The 21,381-nt window shown below is 39.8% G+C and overlaps 1 protein-coding gene across 1 annotated transcript in view; it reads left to right on the top strand.

The window, feature by feature from the left end:
* CCNY (cyclin Y) overlaps nucleotides 1–21,381 on the top strand; it is a 487,859-nt gene that overhangs the window by 258,373 nt on the left and 208,105 nt on the right. Inside the window, exon 2 of the mRNA XM_029588558.1 lies at nucleotides 7,077–7,151. Within this exon, the coding sequence (XP_029444418.1) occupies nucleotides 7,077–7,151 (75 nt within the window). The remainder of the gene's footprint in view (nucleotides 1–7,076; nucleotides 7,152–21,381) is intronic.

Here is a 21,381-nt window from a genome sequence, read left to right as displayed (position 1 = left end):
GCTTTTAACAAATTATCAAATGACCCTCATGAAAAAGGGACTTGAGAAATTGTGGGTTTAAGATTTTAACATTTTGAGGGATTTCATCATGGTCCACATTGCATTGTTTTTGTAGATTATAACAATCTAAATGACTGTCATAGGGAACATGAAATCAAATCCTGGAAGGAAGTGGACCCATTTTAGCTATCGATAATGCCTTCTGTTTCTAGAACTAATAAGAGGGATGAATATCCCAATTTGACCCTTTACCTTTTTGTCTCTTTGCTGGTGCCCTTTTTACATTTATTTTTGAAAAAGCTGTTTTCTGCTGATAACATTTCTTCTCCCCGTGAATGAAAAGAAACTGATGTAGACATTTGAACTATCTGAACTGTTCTTGCAGTACTGGCTCCTGAGTCATAGAAGATGAAAGATACAAAACTGGCGTTTTGGTAGAGAACTGAATAATCCTTCTTTCTTTATTCTGCTACACTAGTGGGTTAACTCTGCCTATCAGCAGATGGAGACAGAAGACACACCCTTTTTCAGTGACATTATTACTTGGTATATAGGCTAGTGTTGCAATGGCAAGCGCCAGTATTTCTCTTTCTCCAGCAGATGGTGGATACAGGCTAAACTGATGCAGTAGGATTTCTTTGGGCCCGATCCCTGGTGGAGCTTGCTCCCAGAGCAATAGCATGCATGCTTTTTTTCCCTAGTGGAGCGGGATCTTGGTTCCTAGGGCAACAATTTTTGTGATTGTTTCCCAAGTAGAGCAGACCTGGATCATAACTCCAGAGTTTCCTATAGGGTTTGGTTGAGTAGGGCCTAGATTGTAGCTCTCAGGAATCCCTTCAGGGTCTGGTTGAGCAAAGGCCTGGATCATAACTCCTGGTTTCCCTTTTGGGCCTGATTGAGCAGCATCTGGTAAGTGACTCCCAGATTCCCTATTGGGCCTGGTTGAGCAGGGTCTGGCAGGTAGCTCAGGATCTGTGGGTGGCTTCCAGGTCTCCAGCCGAGACCGGTTGAAAGATCTGGTAGAGGAAGCCTTTGGGAGGTCCCCCTCTATCTGATGCTTGTGGGTGTGGGCCCTGCCTGCTGCCTCTCCTCCCTCCTTCAAGCCCTGCCCTCCCCTTAAGCTTGGGTTTAATTCCCTTACCTCTGGACTGCCTGGACTAGTCAGCAGCAGTAAAGCTGCTTTTATTTAAAAAAAACAAACAAACAAAAAAGTATAGCCAACGATGGACCTTCAGCAGTTGTTACAGCAGAGAGTTTACAGAGCCGTGAGCAGGGAAGGGCCTTTTCTTTTCTGGAGACCTTCCAAGCAGGCATAAGTATTCACTGTTGAGGAACTCTGCCTGCCCTTATGAAGTCAAATGTCTCCAGCTTTTTTTTCCCCTTCCAGAGGTATGTTTGGATCTGGGCCACTACTAATGCAGAGGCAACCAGCCCTTAAGGGGGGATCTCCGCATCCCGATAAGAGTGCTTTTGGTGGCTTGCTCTGTGGCTATTTGAAGAGAGCTAGAACTTTCAATTACTTGTCCCGTTTGCAAGGAAAATCTGCAAGGCAGAAGGAAGCAGATGGTCCTGCTAGCTTGGGAGTCCACACTGGCATTACCAGACATCAGTTGGGGTATCCCATGTGCCACTTGTACTGATACTGGTTAGAGGCTCTCAGGGGTTGAGTGGGCAACCATGCGCAGAGAAGCTCTTTTATGTTTCTGTGTTCACAGGTGGTATGACCCAGCGAGACCACACGTTCAGCACAGCTATTATGAAGGCCTGCAGCTTAAGCCATGCATGGAGAGCCTGTTTTATTATTGTATTCCTGCCATCCTTATGGGAAAGTTCCTGGGCCCCAAGTGAAAAGGATTGTTTTCTCTTCCCTCAGATTCTGTGAATCCTGGTCCTTCACAGTTCCGGTTCTTAAAATATTTTTTATGGGCAAAATGATGGAGTCCAGGAGCCTTAGTGGAATTCTTCATCCCTCTCCCTAGGGACCTTCTTCCATTCAGGGGTATGCACCCTTCCACCCTAGGCTGGCTAGTGAACCTCAAACTCCTAGGAGGCTGCCCCCACTGGATTCCATTGTGGCCATCAGGAATGTTGATCAGGATGGAGGATAGTCCCTTGGAAAACTGGGAATAAGGAGAGTTTGCCTCTGAAGGGAGCTTCTCCATTTTCGGCTTCTTCTTCTTTGTCCTTTGGGTTGATGCCATGGTATTGACAGTTGCAAGAGAGGGCAGCAGGTTCAAAGTTTTAGGCCCCTGTTAGTATTTCTTTTTAAGGATTACTGTTTGGACAAGATCTGGGAAGGCTGAGTACCAGTGATTCACAGACTCCCAGTGGTTATTGTCTGATGGCCTCAGGACTGTCTGAAGCCACAGTTGCTTGGGGGATGTCAAGAGTCAACCTGGAGATGTTAGGATATCAGTAAGCCCATTCATAGGGCAATGAAGATGAGAGACATAGGGATTTCTCCAGATACTCATGGAGGATCAGCAGGTCTTCCTCCAACTCTCCCCCTCCCTCAAAAAAAAAAGTGATTCTGGTAGGCAGCCATTTACAATGGCCCTACTGTGAGTGATTCCTTGCCCAATCAGGCCAGTGGTTTGGTAATGGGATAGAATGGGTGGTCTCTTGAATTTTTCAAAAAATAACAAAAGAACAAAGGAGTGGCAACTTCTAGAGACCGAAGAAAAATCAGGGAATAATTAGTATACAATTAGTATCCAAAAAATAACTAGTTATGAATGTGACTCTTTGCTGTCAGAATCCTCTCAAATTGTTATTACAACTGTATTCTACTTTTAAAAATATATGAACTTTATTAATAACCCAATAAAATTACTATGAAAAAATGTTTTTGTTGAAAGAGGGAAGACTTCAGTATTGGCAAAGGATCCGATTGTCTCAGTAACTTTTTTTAGTCAATTGTTTCAGTCACTGGTTTTTTATACCCCCTTTAATTTTTTTGTTTTTTTTTCTTTTAAAATTCCTTGTTAGATTATCTTCAATTTGTTTCTACTTTCACCACAGGAAATAGTCTTCAGCCATTTTACTTTATAGCCCATTTTAGTTCTAGATGGAAAACCTCTTGCCGTTCTGAACTTGACTAAAAGAACATTACTTTATATGTTCTATTATGTAAACTTTATCCGGACATTTTGAACAGCAAGGCACTTATCTCTCAACTTGTTCCTTGTTGTTTATCTTCTCATAACAAATATGTGCCTTCCACAAACACCGTGTATTATTCGGCCGCTGCCAACGTGGCCAACGTTTTGCTTCAACGCTGCATCAGGGCGGACTCTACAATTTAAGCCACAATTAAACCAAGCTTAGTTTTACCGTTTTCATACATATTCATTAATGCCGTGGTCGATAATACTCACAATTTTATCTCTACCCTCAGTCTTGTTGGTCGGCTGCGCATTTTAAATAGCTGACTTACTTGAAAAAGAACCAATCACTGAACACGTAATGACATATGTTGTCGTATGATGTAAAGTTTAAATGTCTTCACGCTGACAGCTCCGCGCATGCCTAACCCTGTATTAAGATGCTGGCCACTGAACTGTCAATCATTAATGGATTAAACTGTTCCATTCAATTTTGGAATTAAGACCAATAGGTTCTTCAGATCACAACTTAAAAATCCATTCCTTTTCTTTTCTATACAGCCATTTCTCTCGATTACCCCCTCTCAAGTCTTGTTTGATGCGATCTATCGCAAACCACCGCAATTCTCTTGTGTTATGATTTTCTTTAATACAATGCACAACAATCGGAGCAGTTTCTTTTTTGTTCTTTAAACAGCTTTTATGCTCACCAATTTGTAATTTCAGTGACCTTGTTGTTTGACCCACATGGATTTTATTATAGGGACATATAATGTAAATGACGAAATTGATTTGACATGTCATGAAATTATTGAACTTAAATCTATACTGTGTTTGTGGAAAAGTGAATTCTTTGAGTTGCAATGTTTGGTCACAGATCTTATAATGGCTGCATTTATAATGACCAATTGGAATAGTCCCATCAATGGAATTCATTCTGTCTGTTTTTTCGGGTAGCGTATATGGACTTAAAATTTCCGTTAGATTTTTGCTTCTAAATTTTCCATACCTGGAATCATCTGAATAAGGAACCAATGATTGCGCATGCATTTAACAATCTTGCGTGATGTAGGCGAATACTTAGTGACACAAGTAACTACCTCTGAATCCTCTTGTTTACATTGTGGCGATAGCATTATATTACGACAGACGCACTGTTCTTTTAAATGCGTTATGCATTTGTTGGGGTTACCTCTTTGTTTGAAGTCTGCAATCAATTGTGTTGATTGTTTGTAGATCTGAGTATTCGAGCACTTTCGCTTGTATCTCAAAAACTGAGAGAAAGGAAGGCTGTTTTTTAGTGGCAATGGATGTGCGCTTTCAAAATGTAACATTGTGTTACGATCGGTGGATTTCTTGAAGACACTGGTGGTGATCTCTCCTGACTCTACGTTCTTTAATAATACTTCTAGAAATATTTCCAAAAAATTAAAATGCATGACAAACTATTTTCTCATCACAGGTCTTGATCCATTTTTCAAAGGATAACTCATTCTCAGTTCACAGACTAAAAATATCGTCAATGTAACATTTAGAAAAAAACAATTTTTGTCAAAAATGGTGAATTATTAATCCACTTTTTTTTCGAATTCTGTCATAAACAAATTGGTAATGGTAGGAGCCATTGTGGCACCCATTGCTGTACCAGAGATTTGCTGCTAATATTTTTGTTGGAACACAAAAAATTTCTTTTTTAATGCGATGGATGCCAAATGAAGAATGAACTCACTGGGTACGCGATGAGGTCTAACTTTCTTATTTAGATACATTTCCACAATTTTCAGTGCCTCATCTTGGGGGATCGACGTATATAATGATTTTATGTCGAGCGTAACCAACCAACCACTTGTCTGCTGTACTGACAGTTAAATTTTCAATCATGTTTAAAAAATGAGTTGTCAGACACAAATTCCCTCAAAAAAGAGTCTACGAATTTGGAAAGTGGTTCTAATAAAGATTCATTGGATGAAATAATGGGTCTTCCTGGTGGATTACATAATGTTTTATGAACTTTTGTCAGAACATATATTGTTGGAATTCTGAGATGCTTAGGATTCAGAAAAATGTACTCTTTATTGATCAAAAAAACAATTTCTTTACCTTGATCTGTAAACTGTTTGATTTTCTTCTGTAATTGACTGGTAGGATTTCCTGAAAGTTTAACATATGTATTATCATCCTCTATCTGTCGTACAATTTCCTTGACATAGTCTGTTCTGTCCATTAAAACAATTGACCCGCCTTTGTCAGCTTGTTTAATGACGTAATTTTGATTCTTGGCTATGGAATATAGAGTTTGACGTGCATTTTTATTCATGTTGTTGCAAAATTTTTCATTCTTCTACTCTAGTTGCTGAACATCTCTCAATACTAGTTTTTGAAACGTATCTATCAATGGATGTATTGGTCCTGACAGTGTCCAGGATGAAGGATTGTGTATTATGCTGCTGTCTTAATTGTTTCATCATTATGCTGAAAAAAATGTTTAAGGATCAATTTTCTAGTGAACCATTGTAAATCAATGCGGAATTGGAATGGATTATGTTTTTCAGTGGGCACAAAAGCAAACCAAAATTTAAAATCTGCTCCTCTTCTTTACTGAGTGGTGTTTTGGATAAATTTATCACTACTTTTTCTTGCCCCTCATTGTGCCTCGTGATCTCGTCGTGATGTTGTCAGCTGTCGAATTCTTGTACTCCTTCCATCCTGTTCTTCCTTTTTTCACTGTGAAATTGACATTCTCTAAAAAATCATTATCTGTAGTTGGACTTTCTTGATCTTCTTCATCAGATGAGCTTCCAGATGAAGTGTTAAAAGCTACTTGTCGCTTCCTTTCCTTAGGTTGTTCAGATTGTCAGGATAAAGTTTACATAATAGAACATATAAAGTAATGTTCTTTTAGTCAAGTTCAGAACGGCAAGAGATTTTCTAACTAGAACTAAAATGGGGCTATAAAGGAAAATGGCTGAAGACTATTTGCTGTTGTGAAAGTAGAAACAAATTGAAGATAACAATCTAACAAGGAATTTTAAAAGAAAAAAAAAAACAAAAAATTAAAGGGGGTATAAAAAACCAGTGACTGAAACAATTGGCTAAAAAAGTTTCTGAGACAATTGGATCCTTTGCCAATACTGAGGTCTTCTCTCTTTCAACAAAAAAAAATGTTTTCATAGTAATTTCATTGTGTTATTAATAAAGTTCATATATTTTTAACAGTAGAATACAGTTGTAATAACAATTTGAGAGGATTCTGAAAGCAAAGAGTCACATTCATAACTAGTTATTTTTTGTATACTAGTTATTCCCTGATTTTTCTTCGATCTTTAGAAGTTGCTGCTCCTTTGTTCCAGTTCCTTGATTTTGTTTACCTATATGTCAGCCTCCAATAGTGGGTAATAAAGGCCACTCTGGGAAAGCTTCAGAGTTTGATAACTTTGTTCTAGTACATTGCAAGACTCGTGGTTTAGGTTGTCGCTCCTATCTGGAGTTTTGAATGAAAAAGGTTGGTTTCCTGGTGCTCCCTCAGTCAGAAGGAAGTCTTCTGATGTCTTGAGATGCCCTACTTTGGCGTGGAAACCCTTGCTCCTTCAGTCTGGTGGTGAGGCAAGATGCTTTGGCCTACCACTACTTACGTGTTTAGGGCATGAGTAAAAAGTAGTTGCCTTTAGCTGCAGATTAACAGAGGTAGCATTTATTTGATTATTATAGAAATGCTGCATTTTTTTTCTGTGATAGATGAGTGGGCTGTATTGTTTGGGTATTTAATAATTATCAGGGGAGCGAAGGTTTCAAAATACTGAATGCATAACAAATCCTCTAGGATGCCTGTGGGAGTTATAATCCGCTGGCTATGTGTTTCTTAATGCATAATGTATCCATCATTCTGTGCAGTACTCTACAGTATCCCATCGATTGATTCCTCAAGATCTGGGCTATACTTTTTAACCTGTTTCTGTTATTCTTTCTTTCAAGATATGAACATGGAATTCAATCCCTCAGACCATCCTCGAGCAAGCACAATATTTCTCAGCAAATCTCAAACAGATGGTAAGTTATTTTATTACCTCTCTTTGCCCAACAGCTTTCCCCTCTTCTTCCTCCTCCTCCTTTTTAATCTTCTAGTTTACATAGAACATGGCTCAGCTAGAGCTGTGGTCTCCATTTATAAATACCCAGTGTTTGTTGTTGGGTTTTTTTTTACCCCATATACGCTCTCACCTCTGCTGCCATCTGGCCCAGTCATTGCAGAGTTCTCTGGCTGGGAGGCACAGGTCACGGTTCCTTCTAGAATGTGGCACTTGCACAATCTTGAACCCGCTAGTGCTTGGTGGGGTTCTGGAATGGTTGGGATTCCTCTCTGTTGGATATGAACGATATTTCCATGGTGTCCGTTACCCTGGCTGGCCTAAGGAGTTAGGATGGCAGGCTTGACACCTGAACCCTAGTCTTCTGTACCAGAGCAATGCACAGTGCTGCCGCTGAGCCATTGTGCTGGCCCCATTTTATTGCCTTGTTTATTTATTTATTTTTTATTTAGATTTTTTAAATTCTGCTTTTTACACTTTTTTCAGCGCTTCAAAGCAGATTGCATTCAGGTACTGTAGGTATTCCCCTATCCCCAGAGGGCTTACAAGCTAAGTTTTATGTTTTAGAGAAATCGCTTTTCTTCTTTATACCGTGTTAAGATTCGCACAGAGGATGATGAGGAGTACATTTCTTTTATTTGGCTGCATAGATGTTTTTACTTTCAGAAGACTTTGTAAATTCTTTCTTTCCTTATTGTTTTTATTAATGAATGATCTAATCCATGCTCATAATTCATGAATTACATTTCTCTTAGTGCACCTCTTCCGGATGTTGTCTCGCCATGAACACCCAGAACAATTGCATTTCAGGGGGTTAGGATATATATTTTTAAATTGTGTTAATCTTATTTGAGATGTAGTTTCTGCAAATCCTCTGTTACCTCATCGTATCATATGCATCCATCCCATCCAAAGCTTGTGTAACATGTACTTAGAGCGCCATACAGCGTCTGGGTTGTTTTCATTTTTCCTTTGATAACCATGTATCAGCTTTTCAAGTAAAAGCCAAAGAAAGGGAGAAACAGTTATTTGTTTTAACCAAAGACAGATCTTTATTTATGTAACTTACACTAGAAAAATAGTTTCTTCAGTCATGGAAATAACATTAATTCATGTATTCCTTAAATGAATACATATAGATATTTTGTCTACAATTATTTATCTGATTTTTGTAATGGGAAAACCAGAATTTTACAGTAGCTCAGTCCCCCTTGCTGGAGTTTAGACTTTTGTTACTTGTAACTTCCATGACAGGGATCCAGTTCTTGCAACTCACTCAGAATGCAACTGGCCTCTGGCCTTCAGCTCTCTTGTTGATAGTACAGGTTGGCTATCTCCTCCCGGGTCTGTACAGGCCTGAGAAAAATTCTATTAACATTTATTGCCACAGTATTATAATCCAAATCACCTCACATAGATTTACATCTGCAGAAATATCACATTATCCACAATTAAAACAGATGCCATCAGTTGTGCCTCTTAATAAATAGTTAGCACTAACCTGAAAGAAAAGTTTCTAAAACTTGAGTCCTGCTACCTACTCACATTTTCACTGGTATCTTGTTGGTAGTATAAGTTTCTGATCTCCTCCAGGGTCTGGGCAGGAGTGAGAAAACACCTATCCTCCTGCTGGTTATATGCAGCTATTCCAGGTGCATTTTCTTCAAATATGGGGCATGGCCAATGTAAATGTGCAACAATCAGCTGAGCGCACACTATGCCTTTCTTTCTCAAGGCTTCTTAAAGAGAAAATCACTATGAAAGTACAGTCCATGGGGGATACACTTGTATAATTATCTCTGTGAGATGTATATTTAAAGAGTGAATTTCAACAAATTTAAAACAACCATTAATTGCAGTGTTATAGAAATAATTAATCCCCAGTTACACACTGCAGTCTTCACGGAAAGCTCATGATGCTTGGGAGGACAGCTCTTTACTTCTAGATGCTTTATATAGAGTTAAAAAAAAAAGCCCTTCTCTTATGCCCAGTATGATTTTTTTAATTGCATAAAAACACAGCTATAGCACATTTTTCTTAGCACTTGTTAAAAATGTTTCCACTCATTGATTGTTTTCCATTTGTTGCACTGCCTAATAATCTATTCCTTTGGCGGCTCCTCCCATGGCCATAGGCAACCTGTGATTTTCCTCCCTCTGCCGCTGGCTCCTCTCCTTGCAGCAGTACCTGGCTCTTTCTCCTCCAGCCATGCCTGGGAGATACTTCACTAAAAGAAATGACAAAGGGAGGAATATGGTTTTGGTTGCAGATTGCGATGCCTTTTATTAGAATGACCACGAATGCAAATCCTACCCTCCCTTCATTTCGGGGGCGGGGGGTGATTACACAGCTAAGTAATTCATTGTTGATTTTACGGTTTTGAAGGTTATGCTTTTATATCTAAAAACTCCAAAACTATGAAAAGCCTCCAAGGTCAATTTTAAATATTTTGTCATAGATTAAGAAATTTTGAGTTCACATTTGATTCTTGTATTGAGGTCTTGTCCTCCTTAGGATTTTTAGAGTACGTGCATAAATTGCATCAGCGTTAGGTGGCTTAATTCCACTTTCTTTGGTTCGATTCAGGTATTTTAAGTGAGGATCCTATTTCCACCTCCCACCTCTTATGTAAAAAAAAAAAAAAAAAAAGTTGCAGGCCTCTGTGGCCTTAGCGACCCCCTGCCCTCCTCTAGCTGGTTCACTGACAATGTATGGATCAATCTTAATACAGAACTCAGTTCTGAATGGGGATTCTTTAACTGTCAGTGAAGCTGATTAATCTGGAAAATGGCAGAATGAATAAATGAATATGTAAGTGCCAGTAGCTGTTAGTTTTAGTGCCTATGTATTCAGTCTGCGGGAGGAGGTAAGACGTCCTCTCTTTGGTGAAGCCATGGGATCTCTCATCACAAATCCTAGTGGAAGAAGCTAACCCACCTCCATCGGGCAGGATATCCCTCTCGGTGTTCAGACATCCAGAGGAGGAAGCGTTGGGGGTATGGCTGACTGGGACCTTTCCCAGGAGCTGTCGTCTCTGAGAAGACCAAGATCTCTGCCCTGATCTCCATCTTGTTCATTGGTTAGCATCTCTCCACCATTTGGTTCTGAGCAGGGTTTTGCAGGGATTATCTCTGATACCTTACCTGACTTGTCTGAACATTCTTCTGCCCAGCAGAAGATCTTTTGTTCTCCAGATTCCTGGAAAAATTCAGTAAGGCCATCAGAGTCAGCATTCAGAAGGATAAGGAAACCCCGTAAGGAAGTCTTCAGCTTACTTTGGATATTGGAAACTTCCTCCAAACCAGCAAGCATCCAAGTTCATCAGATTTTATGGGAACTGAAAACAATAATGTAGGATAATCCAGCCTTCTGCTGTCCAGTAGCCAGGAAGCTGGATCACAAGTACAGAGTGCAGCAGGTCCCTGGTTTTGGCATAGTCCAACTGCCCCATCAGTCAGTGGTGGTGGTGGTGGAATTGGTTTTGAAGCAAGCTAAGAAAACTCCATATATTTTCCAACACATTATCAGGTAAAAACCCCAGGTTATTGGACAACTACAGGAAGACTTTCTTCCTGAGCTTGATGCTAAATTTCCTACTTTTTTTTTAATTTATTTGGAGTTTCTTATATACAGATAGCCGTTTGCACATCGTATCGGTTTACATACAACTGATAACTTGTGGGCGTAGCCCTTACAAAGAACAATAGCAAGATGTGAAAAACAGTATACAAGAGATATATATGTAAATTAAGAGATATATGCAAAAAATATATATGTAAATCAAGAGATATATGCAAAAAATACAAGAGATATATATGTATATAAGAACAGGGAGTATCAAATGGGGTTTCTTAGACAGCTATATTAGCAATTATATCTTAAAGAGAAAAATTATTATACAGGGGATCATGATACGAGCAAAGCAAGAACATGAAACTATACAACGTATTACCGAAATACATTCCTACAGTAATTCTTAATGTGTTGCCATGAGAAAGGGTAAAACATCAGAGGTGGGGAGCTATATATATGCAACTTTATATGGTGCAATACTTACATGACTGTATCAGTAAGCTAACGTCCTGGCTCTCCATGATGCTGAAGAGTGTGAGCAACACCTCATCTGGTCAGTGTATGAGTTCTTTGATATAGCAGCAAGATCCTCAGCAGCAGCCATTGGGTATACCAAATGGCCCGATTGAAGGCCAGCAGTGTACAGGAAGATATCCATGAGAAAATGGCTGACTGACTATGTTCCAGAGGCAGTCTCTTTGGGGACATTTAAAAAAATATGGAGCAACATGTGGCCATGCAGTCTCTGTTGGCAGGAACCAACCAGCCTTCCACCTCCAGGTAGCCTTACTTTCCTTTTAAGTGGTTCTTCTTTCAGAGAGGCTCCTTCTACCAATTGCAGAGATACTACCCTACAGCTGTGCTGCAGCAGCAACAATCTCCGGCTAAAGGATGCTCACGTGAGAGGCATCAGCCTAAAATGCCATAGCAGTCGATCCCAGTGAGGTTCATTTGATGGCATAACAGGTTATGGTCAACAGGTTAAGATTCATCTGGGTCAAGCCCTCATAAAACCGGGTCCATTAACGAGAGGAGTAATGTCTCAGTTGAGTGATGTTCCCTAAATCCAAATTGATTTGGGGATACAATATTTTGAGCTTCCGGGTGATTTACAAACTGGGATAACACTGCTTTCTTAAGTACGTTTGTGAGAAAAGACAAGTTGGATATTGGGCGACAGTTGTCCCAATCGTTAGTTCTGCCATTCTTATTTTTTTAGGATCGGCTTTATCACACTTGTTTTTAATCCATTTGGAACAGTTCCTTCTGAGAGAAACAGGTTAGCTAATGTGATTGTATGAGTGATAATCCTGTGTGCTTTTTTCAAAGAACTGGCTGGAATTAGGTCACGTGGGTAAATGGCTGGTTTAATTTTAGTAATGATTTGACCAATTTCCGGTTTTGATACTCTGTCAAATGTGAACCACTTAATTATGCCATTAGAATCTTCAGGTGCTTTTTTTGAGAACAGATAGGGAAATCTGCTTTTAACTTATTGATTTTGTCTAAGAATGTGGTGGCATATTCATTGCAAGCGGCCTTTATGTAGTTCTAGTTTCTTGAGCTGGAAGATGTCAGGTCTCTAAATATTTAACAACTTCAAAGAGCAGTTTAGAATTAAATCTTACCCCGTGAATCTGCTTAGCATAGTAATCTTTTTTTGCTTTATTGGTTAGTGTACAGTATTTTGTAAGGAAAGATTTATATTTTCCTAGGGATTCAGCAGTTGGGTATTTCTGCCATTGTTTAACTAATTTTCTAAGGTTCTGTTTAGTGCTGCTTAATTTATCAATGCACCAGGGCTTCTTATGTTTGGAGTTATTCCTTTCTTTGTTAATAGTTTTTGTCTGGATAGGACTGATGTTTTCAGCTATGTCATTGACAGTTTTATCCCAGGAATCAAAATTCAATGTGAAATTGGTTTGAGTTAGTTCATGGAGTTTTTCTATTGCTTCAGCAAGTACTTCTCTCTCTATCTTTTTTCTAAAGGTAATAGTGTGCTTACTATCTATACTATGGATTTTGTTGGTGATGGTAATTTCCACCTTTATTAATTGGTGATCAGACCAGGACAATATAGTGTGCGAAGTATTGATTAGGCAATTATTGGTATTCACAAATATTAGGTCTAGAGTGTGACCTGTAATATGCGTGATTTTTGAGACAAATTGTGACTATCCCAGGGCTTCCATTGCATCTAAAAAGAAATTTCACAGGCTAAGGTTCTTGGTGTTTTGTCTACATGAAGGTTAAAGACTCCTACAATTAATGTAGATTCTGGTGATGGAAACACTTGGCGAATAATTCAATCAGCGTTGAGCAATCTTTTTGTATTATTTCTGGAAGACAGTAGACCAGTCCTATGTTTAGTTGTGGTGACTTAAGAATTGCCATCTCATTGTTGCGCCCATCGCTACTCGACGCCCTCACTCCGCCCTCTTTACCTCTGTGGTGACTCCCTCCGGGTCTGATGGATGGCTGGCTGCCATGGCGTCTCCATGCCGTCTCCCTCCAGCGTCCCCGGACCAGCTTGACATTGCAGATCTGCCATGTTGCCTGATGACCTAGGGTGCGCGCGCGCTCTGATTGAAGTACCAGCAAGGGCGCGAACCTCAGGGGCGTCCCCCTGAGATGACGTCATCCACTTCCAATACTTAAAGGTCTCTAATTCACTATCTACCTGAGTTAGCAAGGGGATTGCTTCGGCTTTTCTCCAAGCTACTCTGCCTCCTCGGACTTACCAGAGGTACCCGCTCCTCGGGGGCCTCGCTCTTTTCTATACTTTCAGATTACAGATAGGAACCGGTACTCGCTCCTCGAGGGCCTATGTTCCTGGACACTCTGAAGATTCTCTACTGCCTGGAAGCTATCGCTGCTACAAACAATTGTGAGTTACCATTGCTCTCTCAGAGCTTTCCCTGGAGCCAGGTACTCGCTCCTCGAGGGCCTAAACCTTTCCAGCTCCTGAGCTTCCTTGAGACCTTATGTGAGTTTTGTCATCTAGTTCTGTTCATGAACCTTGTCTACTCTACCTACTCACTTGCTACAGTTTCTCAACAGCTCAGCCATCCAGGATCGTGGTTCCAGTGCCTGAGGGACTGCAGCCCTGCCGGGCATATCAGCTCACTTCTGCCACCTCTGGTGGTTTCCAAAACCTGTTTAATAAAAGAACTAATGTGTGTCTGTCTCCATACTCAAGCCTAGCCGGTGGTCCCTCTCGGGATATCCTCCCGTGGGTATGGTCATCTGCCATCGGCCCAGGGATTCACCACTACTATCTCAGATTCATAACAGATTGCTAACTCCCAGCAAAGCGGAATATAACAGAATCTGAGACACTACAAGATAGCTGAGTCCTCCTTCTTAGGAGCCATTCATTCAGATTGCTCCTCCCATCTAACGCCCAGCTTTCTTAATAGATATAACAGATTGATAACTCTTCACGGAGAACCCTAATAGATTGCTAACTCCCTAGCAGATTCTCAACAGGTTGCTACTCCCTAGCAGATTTACAACACTCATATGGGGGATTAATCTCTACTTTGTATGGTACAAGCTTAAATTCTTTTTTGCTAATTATTAATAAGCCCCTATCTTTTTGTTTAGCCCTAGGAAAATGAAATACATCATAGTTTGGTAAATTTGGTGTAGGAGAACATTATCTCTGTCTTTCAGCCAGGTTTCAGTTATACAGAAAATGGTAGGATTTAAATCCTCGAGCAGGGCATTAATCAGAGAGATTGTTTTAGATAGAAACTTCAGCATTTAGTAGCAGCAGAGTAAACCTCTTCATCACTGAGGGATTTGTTTTCCCCTACCTGGATGACTGGCTAGTGATATGGGGCCTTCTCAAGTGGGGGTGCTAGACTCCTTGAGAAAGACAATTCAGCTCCTTCAGTCCATAGGCTTTGTAGCCAATTTTGCCAAATTGAATCTCGTCTCCACCCAGAGAATCAAGTTAATTGGGGCTTGAATAGATTTGCTGGAGGAGAAAGTTCTCCTGTTGTTGGAAAGGGCTATCTGTCTTGAAGCACTGGTCCAGAAATTGTTACAGTGAGATCAAATCCCACCGTTCTGGTTGTCCTTGGTCACATGGTGGTGGCATTACATGTGGTTTCCATGACTTGACTGAGCATGAGATTTTTTTTAGTGGAGCCTCCATTCTCAATGGGATCAGCTGAGCCAAACCCTGTTGCACTTGGTAATAACAACTCTGGAGATGAAGGCATTCCTTCACTGGGGGCTGGAAGTCTCCTCTTCAAACTTTACTTCATCATGTTTAATAAATGTATATCTGTGCCCTCTAAGGTTTGGGAGTGATTAGTTAAAACATACATAATACATATTTCAACAATACTAAAGACACAAACAATGATACAGAAACTAAAAGTGCAGTCAACAGCTCTTGGCAGAGAGAAATTGGCTCTCCACTGGAGATTTTTAATGTGTCAGGACAAAGGCATCTCTAAATAGGAATGTCTTCAAGTACCTTTTGAAGGCTGAGGTATCGTTCATTGTCCTAAGATGTTCAGGAAGCGAGTTCCAAAGCAACTGAGAAACCTTGGTCACAAGCCTCAGAAGGTGCACAAAGAGCATAGTGGGTACCTCAAGTTTTTCCTGACTGGCAAATCTTAAGGCCCTCGAAGGAGAATAAATCATTTGAGTTAATCTAAGGGGTATCTGAGTGATTAAGAAGCTTGGGTATTAAAGTAAGAATTTTAAATTTCACTCTCCAATGTATTGGGTATGCAATGAGTGGAGGACCAGGGAGATATATCATAGCTTTGAACCTGTAAGGATCCGTTCAGCAGCATTCTGTACAGTCTGAAGGTATCTGAGATAAAGCCAGTAAACCAAAATACAAAGATTTACAGTAATTCAGAGCAGGAAAAATAGGAGCTTGAAGTACATGCCGGAAATCTGATTTCAAAAGAGGTTTTAAGCGACAAAGCATCTTTAGTTTATGGAAGGCAACTGACACTGCCAATTTAAGCTGAGAGCTTATAGATTATGATCAATGATTATCTCCAGATATTTTTACTTGCTGTATGCCAGGTATTTTACAGCTCTCAAAAACAAAGTCAGGTAGCATGTCAGCAATTGGAAATTGACTCAGTATCATCACCTCGGTCTTGTTGACATTTAAAGCAAGCTAGATGTGACATTAGCTTCAGATGCCTCCACCAGAGAGTGGGGAGTGCATACAGGTTTCTCCTGAATTCAGGAAACCATGCTTGGCAATAGAATGTCTGTTTCACATCAGCCTCTTAAAGCTAAGAGCCATACAACATGCTTTAAGAGTGTTCACTCACCTCCTTCAGGGAAAGAGAATTCTGATCCAAGCCAACAGTCAAGTAGCATTGCCCTATGTTAACAAGCAAAGGGTCACAGGAACCTGGATCCTCTGCCAGGAATTTCAAAAGATTTGGGAATGGGCTCTCAGTCTCGGGGCTTTCCTCCAACTTTCCTTGAGTCTCCAATAGAGTGGCGGATCACCTTAGCAGAGTATTCTGACAACACCTGTGGTTTCTGGATCAAGGAGTAGCAAATAGGCTGTTCAGCCTGTGGGGTCGACTGTTAATCAACTTGTTTGCATCAGAAAGCACCAGAAATGTGAAAAACATTTGCTTCATTCTTCGAAATGAGTTCAGACTCTGGATGTTTTTCTGCTGAAGTGGAATGCAGATCTACTGTTTGTTTTTCTGCCACTTCCATTAGTGGTGAGGATAGTTCAGAAAGTGCTCTAGAGTCAGGCACAACTTATCCTTGTCACCCTAGCATGGCCCAGACAGATATAGCTCTCATATTTCAAGTTGTCAGTCCACCTTCTGTTCCTTCTGGGAATTGATCCAGTGCATCTTTTTTGCCCAAACTTCCCCTTCCTCAGCTTGATGGTATAGATATTAAGCGCTTGATAGTGTCTTCACTGTCACTATCCAAGCAGGTTGAGGCCATTGTAATTTCGGCTAGGAAGCTGTGCACTAAAAGAGTGGTATGGATTTAAATGGAAGCATTTCTTGACCTGATACAAGATGATGTCCCTGTAATCTCAAGGATCTCTCCTGCAGAACTTGTATACCTTCTCCTCATTGGATCTCCGTACCTCATCAGTGAATGTGCCTCTTAGTGCCATCGCTACTTACCATTCTCAAATGGATGGGAAACTGATCTCTCTATCCTTTGATATCAAAACTCATGAAGCGCCTGTGACAATCAAAGCTTCCAGTTGTGAAAATACCTGTGCTATGGGATCTCAATGTTGTCTGATGAATTATCATCTTTGAAATTTCTGACGTGGAAGGCAGTGTTCTTGGTTGCTTTCATTTCAGCTAGAAGAGTCTGTGAGCCACTGGTATTAGGTTCATGCCCTCCATGTCTACAATTTTTTTCTCAATAGGGTGGTGCTCCGCATCCATCCTAAGTTCCTGCGCAAAGTGACTTCTGTGATTCACCTCCATCAAGCTATTATTTTGCCCACACTCTTTCCAATATCACATGTGGACTGAAAACTAGCCTTAGCCTGTTACCTGAGGAGAATTCAGCCGTCTCAATTCAGCCGTCTCAACTGTTCATATCCTTCTATCCTAACAGACTGGGCATGGCTGTTGCCAAACATACTTTGTGCAACTGGCAAGTGAACTGCATTGTGCTTTGTTATACATTGGCTGTCCTTCAGATCACAGATTTTGTCAAAGCTCATCAAGTAAGAATCAAAGCTCATCAGTTGTTCACCTTAGAGCAGTATTCATTGAGGACACCTGCAAAGCTGCAGCTTAGTGGTCAATTCACACCTTCAGGTCCCACTACTGTTTGAACAATCTGAAGTAGTGACAGTAGTTTTGGGCAAGTAGTTTTACGCAATCTGTTCACCCAATAGGCTATGCTCCACAGGGGAGCTGGGTTGCTTATTCAGCAAATTCTCAGCTATGCAACCCTCAGCTTGGGACCCCACCATGTGTCATGGCTAATTCAGCCCTCCTTACTGACAAAGACAAAATGAGTTTGCTTACCATAAACGAGGTTCTCTGTAGACAGCAGGATGAATTAACCATGTTTAATGCCCACCCGCTTCCCTGGAAGAGTCCATTACTAGCTAAAGCTAAGCATTACAATGAACCGAGAGACTCACGAGGCAGCCATACATGGGCACTCTTGCGCATGCTCGTTGCTCAGAAGTAAAACTCTACTGAGCTAGAGAGAAGGGTTCATTTAGCACCGTATGATAACATTACCCACGTGTCATGGCTAATTCATCTTGCTATCTATGAAGAACTGCGTTTACGATAAGCAATCTTGCTTTACCTGCATAACTTTATCTGGGTATTTGTAGCCAAGTATATTCAGCAGGAGACTTGTCCCGTTGAACGTTTGTCTGTTATCCAGGTAACTTTTTTTTTTTAATTCTTCATTTATTGAATTTTATCCGTTTGTTAAAGTATCCGCTTGTTAAAGTAATTTCTTAAGTTATAGAAAGGCAAAACAGTTATAAAGTAAATAATAGTTATTTCAATAACCATTAATCACATTTTTCTGCTCCTAATTTAATAAAAGAAATACGGGAGAGCTTGGAAAATAAAGGAGCATATTTTAACAAGAAATTTAAAATATCTAATTAACATGACGATCTAAACAGGTCTGTCACTATTTTTTTTTTATTTTATTTTTATTGCAATTTAACAAAGTTTTACAGAAACAATTGTTCCAAGAATAACAGATATTAGAAATAACCTATTTAAAGAAAAATCCTTATTTCATATAGACATAAACGTTAACCATCTTATATCAGAAAAATAATAAGAAACTTGGGAGTCTAAGATTGATAAGAGCAGTTTTCAAAGTTAATAATCATATATACTAACAAAGACCTTTAGAGTGTGACTCGTGCATTAACTCACTATGCGCTACTTCTCTGGGGAGCTCTCTCAGGAGTGTGAGTCTAGGTACGATTTTAATAGTAAAGGGTCAAAAAAGATATATCTAGACTGTTGATAAATAACAAACAATGCATTTGCAGGGGAAACGAAGAATAAATGTTGCCCCCCTTGATATGACTTCATTCCTCATAGAAAGAAACTTCTTTCTTTTTTCTTGGGTATTCTTTGTCACATCAGGGTATATCCATACTCTGTGTCCGTGAAAATTGCATTGTTGATTGCGAAGATATATTCTTAGAACTGCATCTCTTTCTGTGACAAACACAAAAGAGACCAGTAAAGTATCTCTCATCTCTATAAGCGTTTCTGATGTTAAATCAAGCAATGCTGTGATGTTTAAAGGTGTTTCCAGTCCTCATTGTTGTTGAGGTAAATCTTCCACTTTATTTTTTTCCTATTTATTCTTAGATATGCAATATATCTTTGTTATGGCAGGAATTCCTTCTAAGGGGTATTTTAATACATGTTATTAGGTAACTTTTAAATAGCTCTCTTGGAGAAACTGTTTTCATTCTTGGAAAATTAAGAATTCTCAAATTGACTCTTCTACTTTCGTTTTCCAATCTTTCCATTCTATTGAAGCAGATACTATCTGATTTAATAAGATTATTTTGGACTTCTTCCACTTTTTTAATTTTCAGCTCCGTCTCTCTTACTGATTTTTCTAACAAAGTTACCTTGGAATTAAGCCTCTTAGTATTCTTTAAATTTGAAGAAACCTGGAGCCTTCTTTTAGAAAAGCATTAATGCATACCTCATGGCAAAGGATGGATCTCTGCTGCCGTAAGCGTGCTGGGAACATAGACACCCTGCTTACCTCAGCAGCATTGTAGCGTAATGATTCGTTGTGCAGTCCACACATAAGTATAACTTATTAGAAACACAAAACTCTAGCAATTCACTTTGAAACTGAGTGTCAACTTTGTAAACCAACTATTTTCTCATTGAAATGGAGGCTTCTAACTTGAAGGAAAAGAATTCTGAACCAGAAGCGAATCCAAACTATGGGGGAAGAAACGGTCATCGAAATGAGTCAAAGCACAAACAATAATCAGGCCAAGGGATAAGAACCATAAGAACTGTTATAACCTGGGGTTCATCTAACGGAGGGTTGTGACTGGGAGCAAAAAGGATCTTCGTATGTATTCACACATTCCAATGTTTGAAACCAAAAGTACTGCAAACGGATTAGAGCTGAACCGAGAAATGGGGGGAGGGGGAGTCATTTTCTAACTGCTCACGTTGGTGCAAAGTCCACAGGTATCTTTTTGCTCGTGGATTTTGCCCCAGTTTTCAAAGTGAAAGTATTCACACACCCCACATTTAGGCCTGCTTATCCGTGCAGGGAGTTTTCCTGAGGAAAATAAGCAAACGCGTTTGAAAATCTGAAAGTGCCAGCCCTGCCCCTGGGAACACCTCTTCTCTGTGCTGGTAAAGTCGCACTTGTAGTGGCATTGTGTGCGTGTATAAAAGAGAGAGGCCCTGTTCAGCAGGTAAATCATTGCTGTACCCATGGAAATGTCCCTGGAAATTGCCTTGGCGGTAATATGAAAAGACAAGAGAGGACATTATACAAATACAATATCAGATGTTCGTAGCTGAAGTTGTGTGGGAAGTAACAAGACTCTTGAGGGTAGCTGTGATGCATCTTTAAAATCTACACATTTGAACAATGCTAATATTATTTACGTTTATTCTTTTAGCCAACGTGGTTTTAAATTCTTGCTTGAAAAACTTTAAAAAAGTTATAGAAACATTGCTCACCAAAACCCCTTCCCATGTATATGCTTTAATACTCAGTGCTTTCTTTTAGATGTGCAGTGTTTTGAAATTATAGTTAGACATCTTAACTCACACCTCTGTGGACCATTCACTTTAACGACTGTCTAAAGATAGATATCTAAGACGCTTAGAGGGTAACTTTAAAAGGAGTTGCACGTGTAAATGTAACATACTATCATAGCAATTTTAAAAAGCCATTTATGTGTGAAAAGTGCACTTACACATGAATATCCTAACGGCAATTCAATGGAATTTATTGCAGCAGTTTTCTTGTAAAACTCAATTTTAAGCATGTAAATGCTCTTTTAAAATGACCCCCAAAATGCAGAACTGAAGGTTTTTTGAAAAATTGTCTGACTAATGCCAATAGTATAAGAGCTGATTTTGAGAATCTAACTTCCATATAGCCTTGTTCACAAAATTCAGAGGTAAAGCGTCAGATATTGGGTTTACATGAAAATGTTCTGGTACAGGAATTAAGGATTTATGTTCTCTTGACCAGAAGAAATCAAAGGAGTTGGTCAACATTCTGCATGTGTGACCATGGGTTTTTAAAACATGGGGGCATCTATAACTAAAAACGTCTTAAATGTTAACATAAAACATGTTCTTCTCTGAAGATGTTGGGCATCTGCTGTAAATTTTGCAGCTTCAAGAGATTTCTGAAAAGGATTTGAGATTATAGGCTGGCACCTGGACACAGGATCCTATTTTTTTCCAGTAACATAGTAAATGGTAGCAGATAAAACTACATGGCCCACCCATCCAGTCTGCCCAGTTGAGATTCATCCACTTAGGGCAGATGTGCATATAAATTCCCAAATGCAACCTAACACCAACTCCCCCTCGCCCATGTCTTCTACGCTGTCTCTCAACCTTCTTCCCTTATCTTTCTCAAGCAG

Source organism: Rhinatrema bivittatum, chromosome 2 (genome assembly GCF_901001135.1).
Source record: "Rhinatrema bivittatum chromosome 2, aRhiBiv1.1, whole genome shotgun sequence".
Classification (NCBI taxonomy): Eukaryota; Metazoa; Chordata; class Amphibia; order Gymnophiona; family Rhinatrematidae; genus Rhinatrema; species Rhinatrema bivittatum.
The sequence above is the reverse complement of the archived record's forward strand: the minus strand, read 5'-3'. Positions and strand labels throughout refer to the sequence as shown.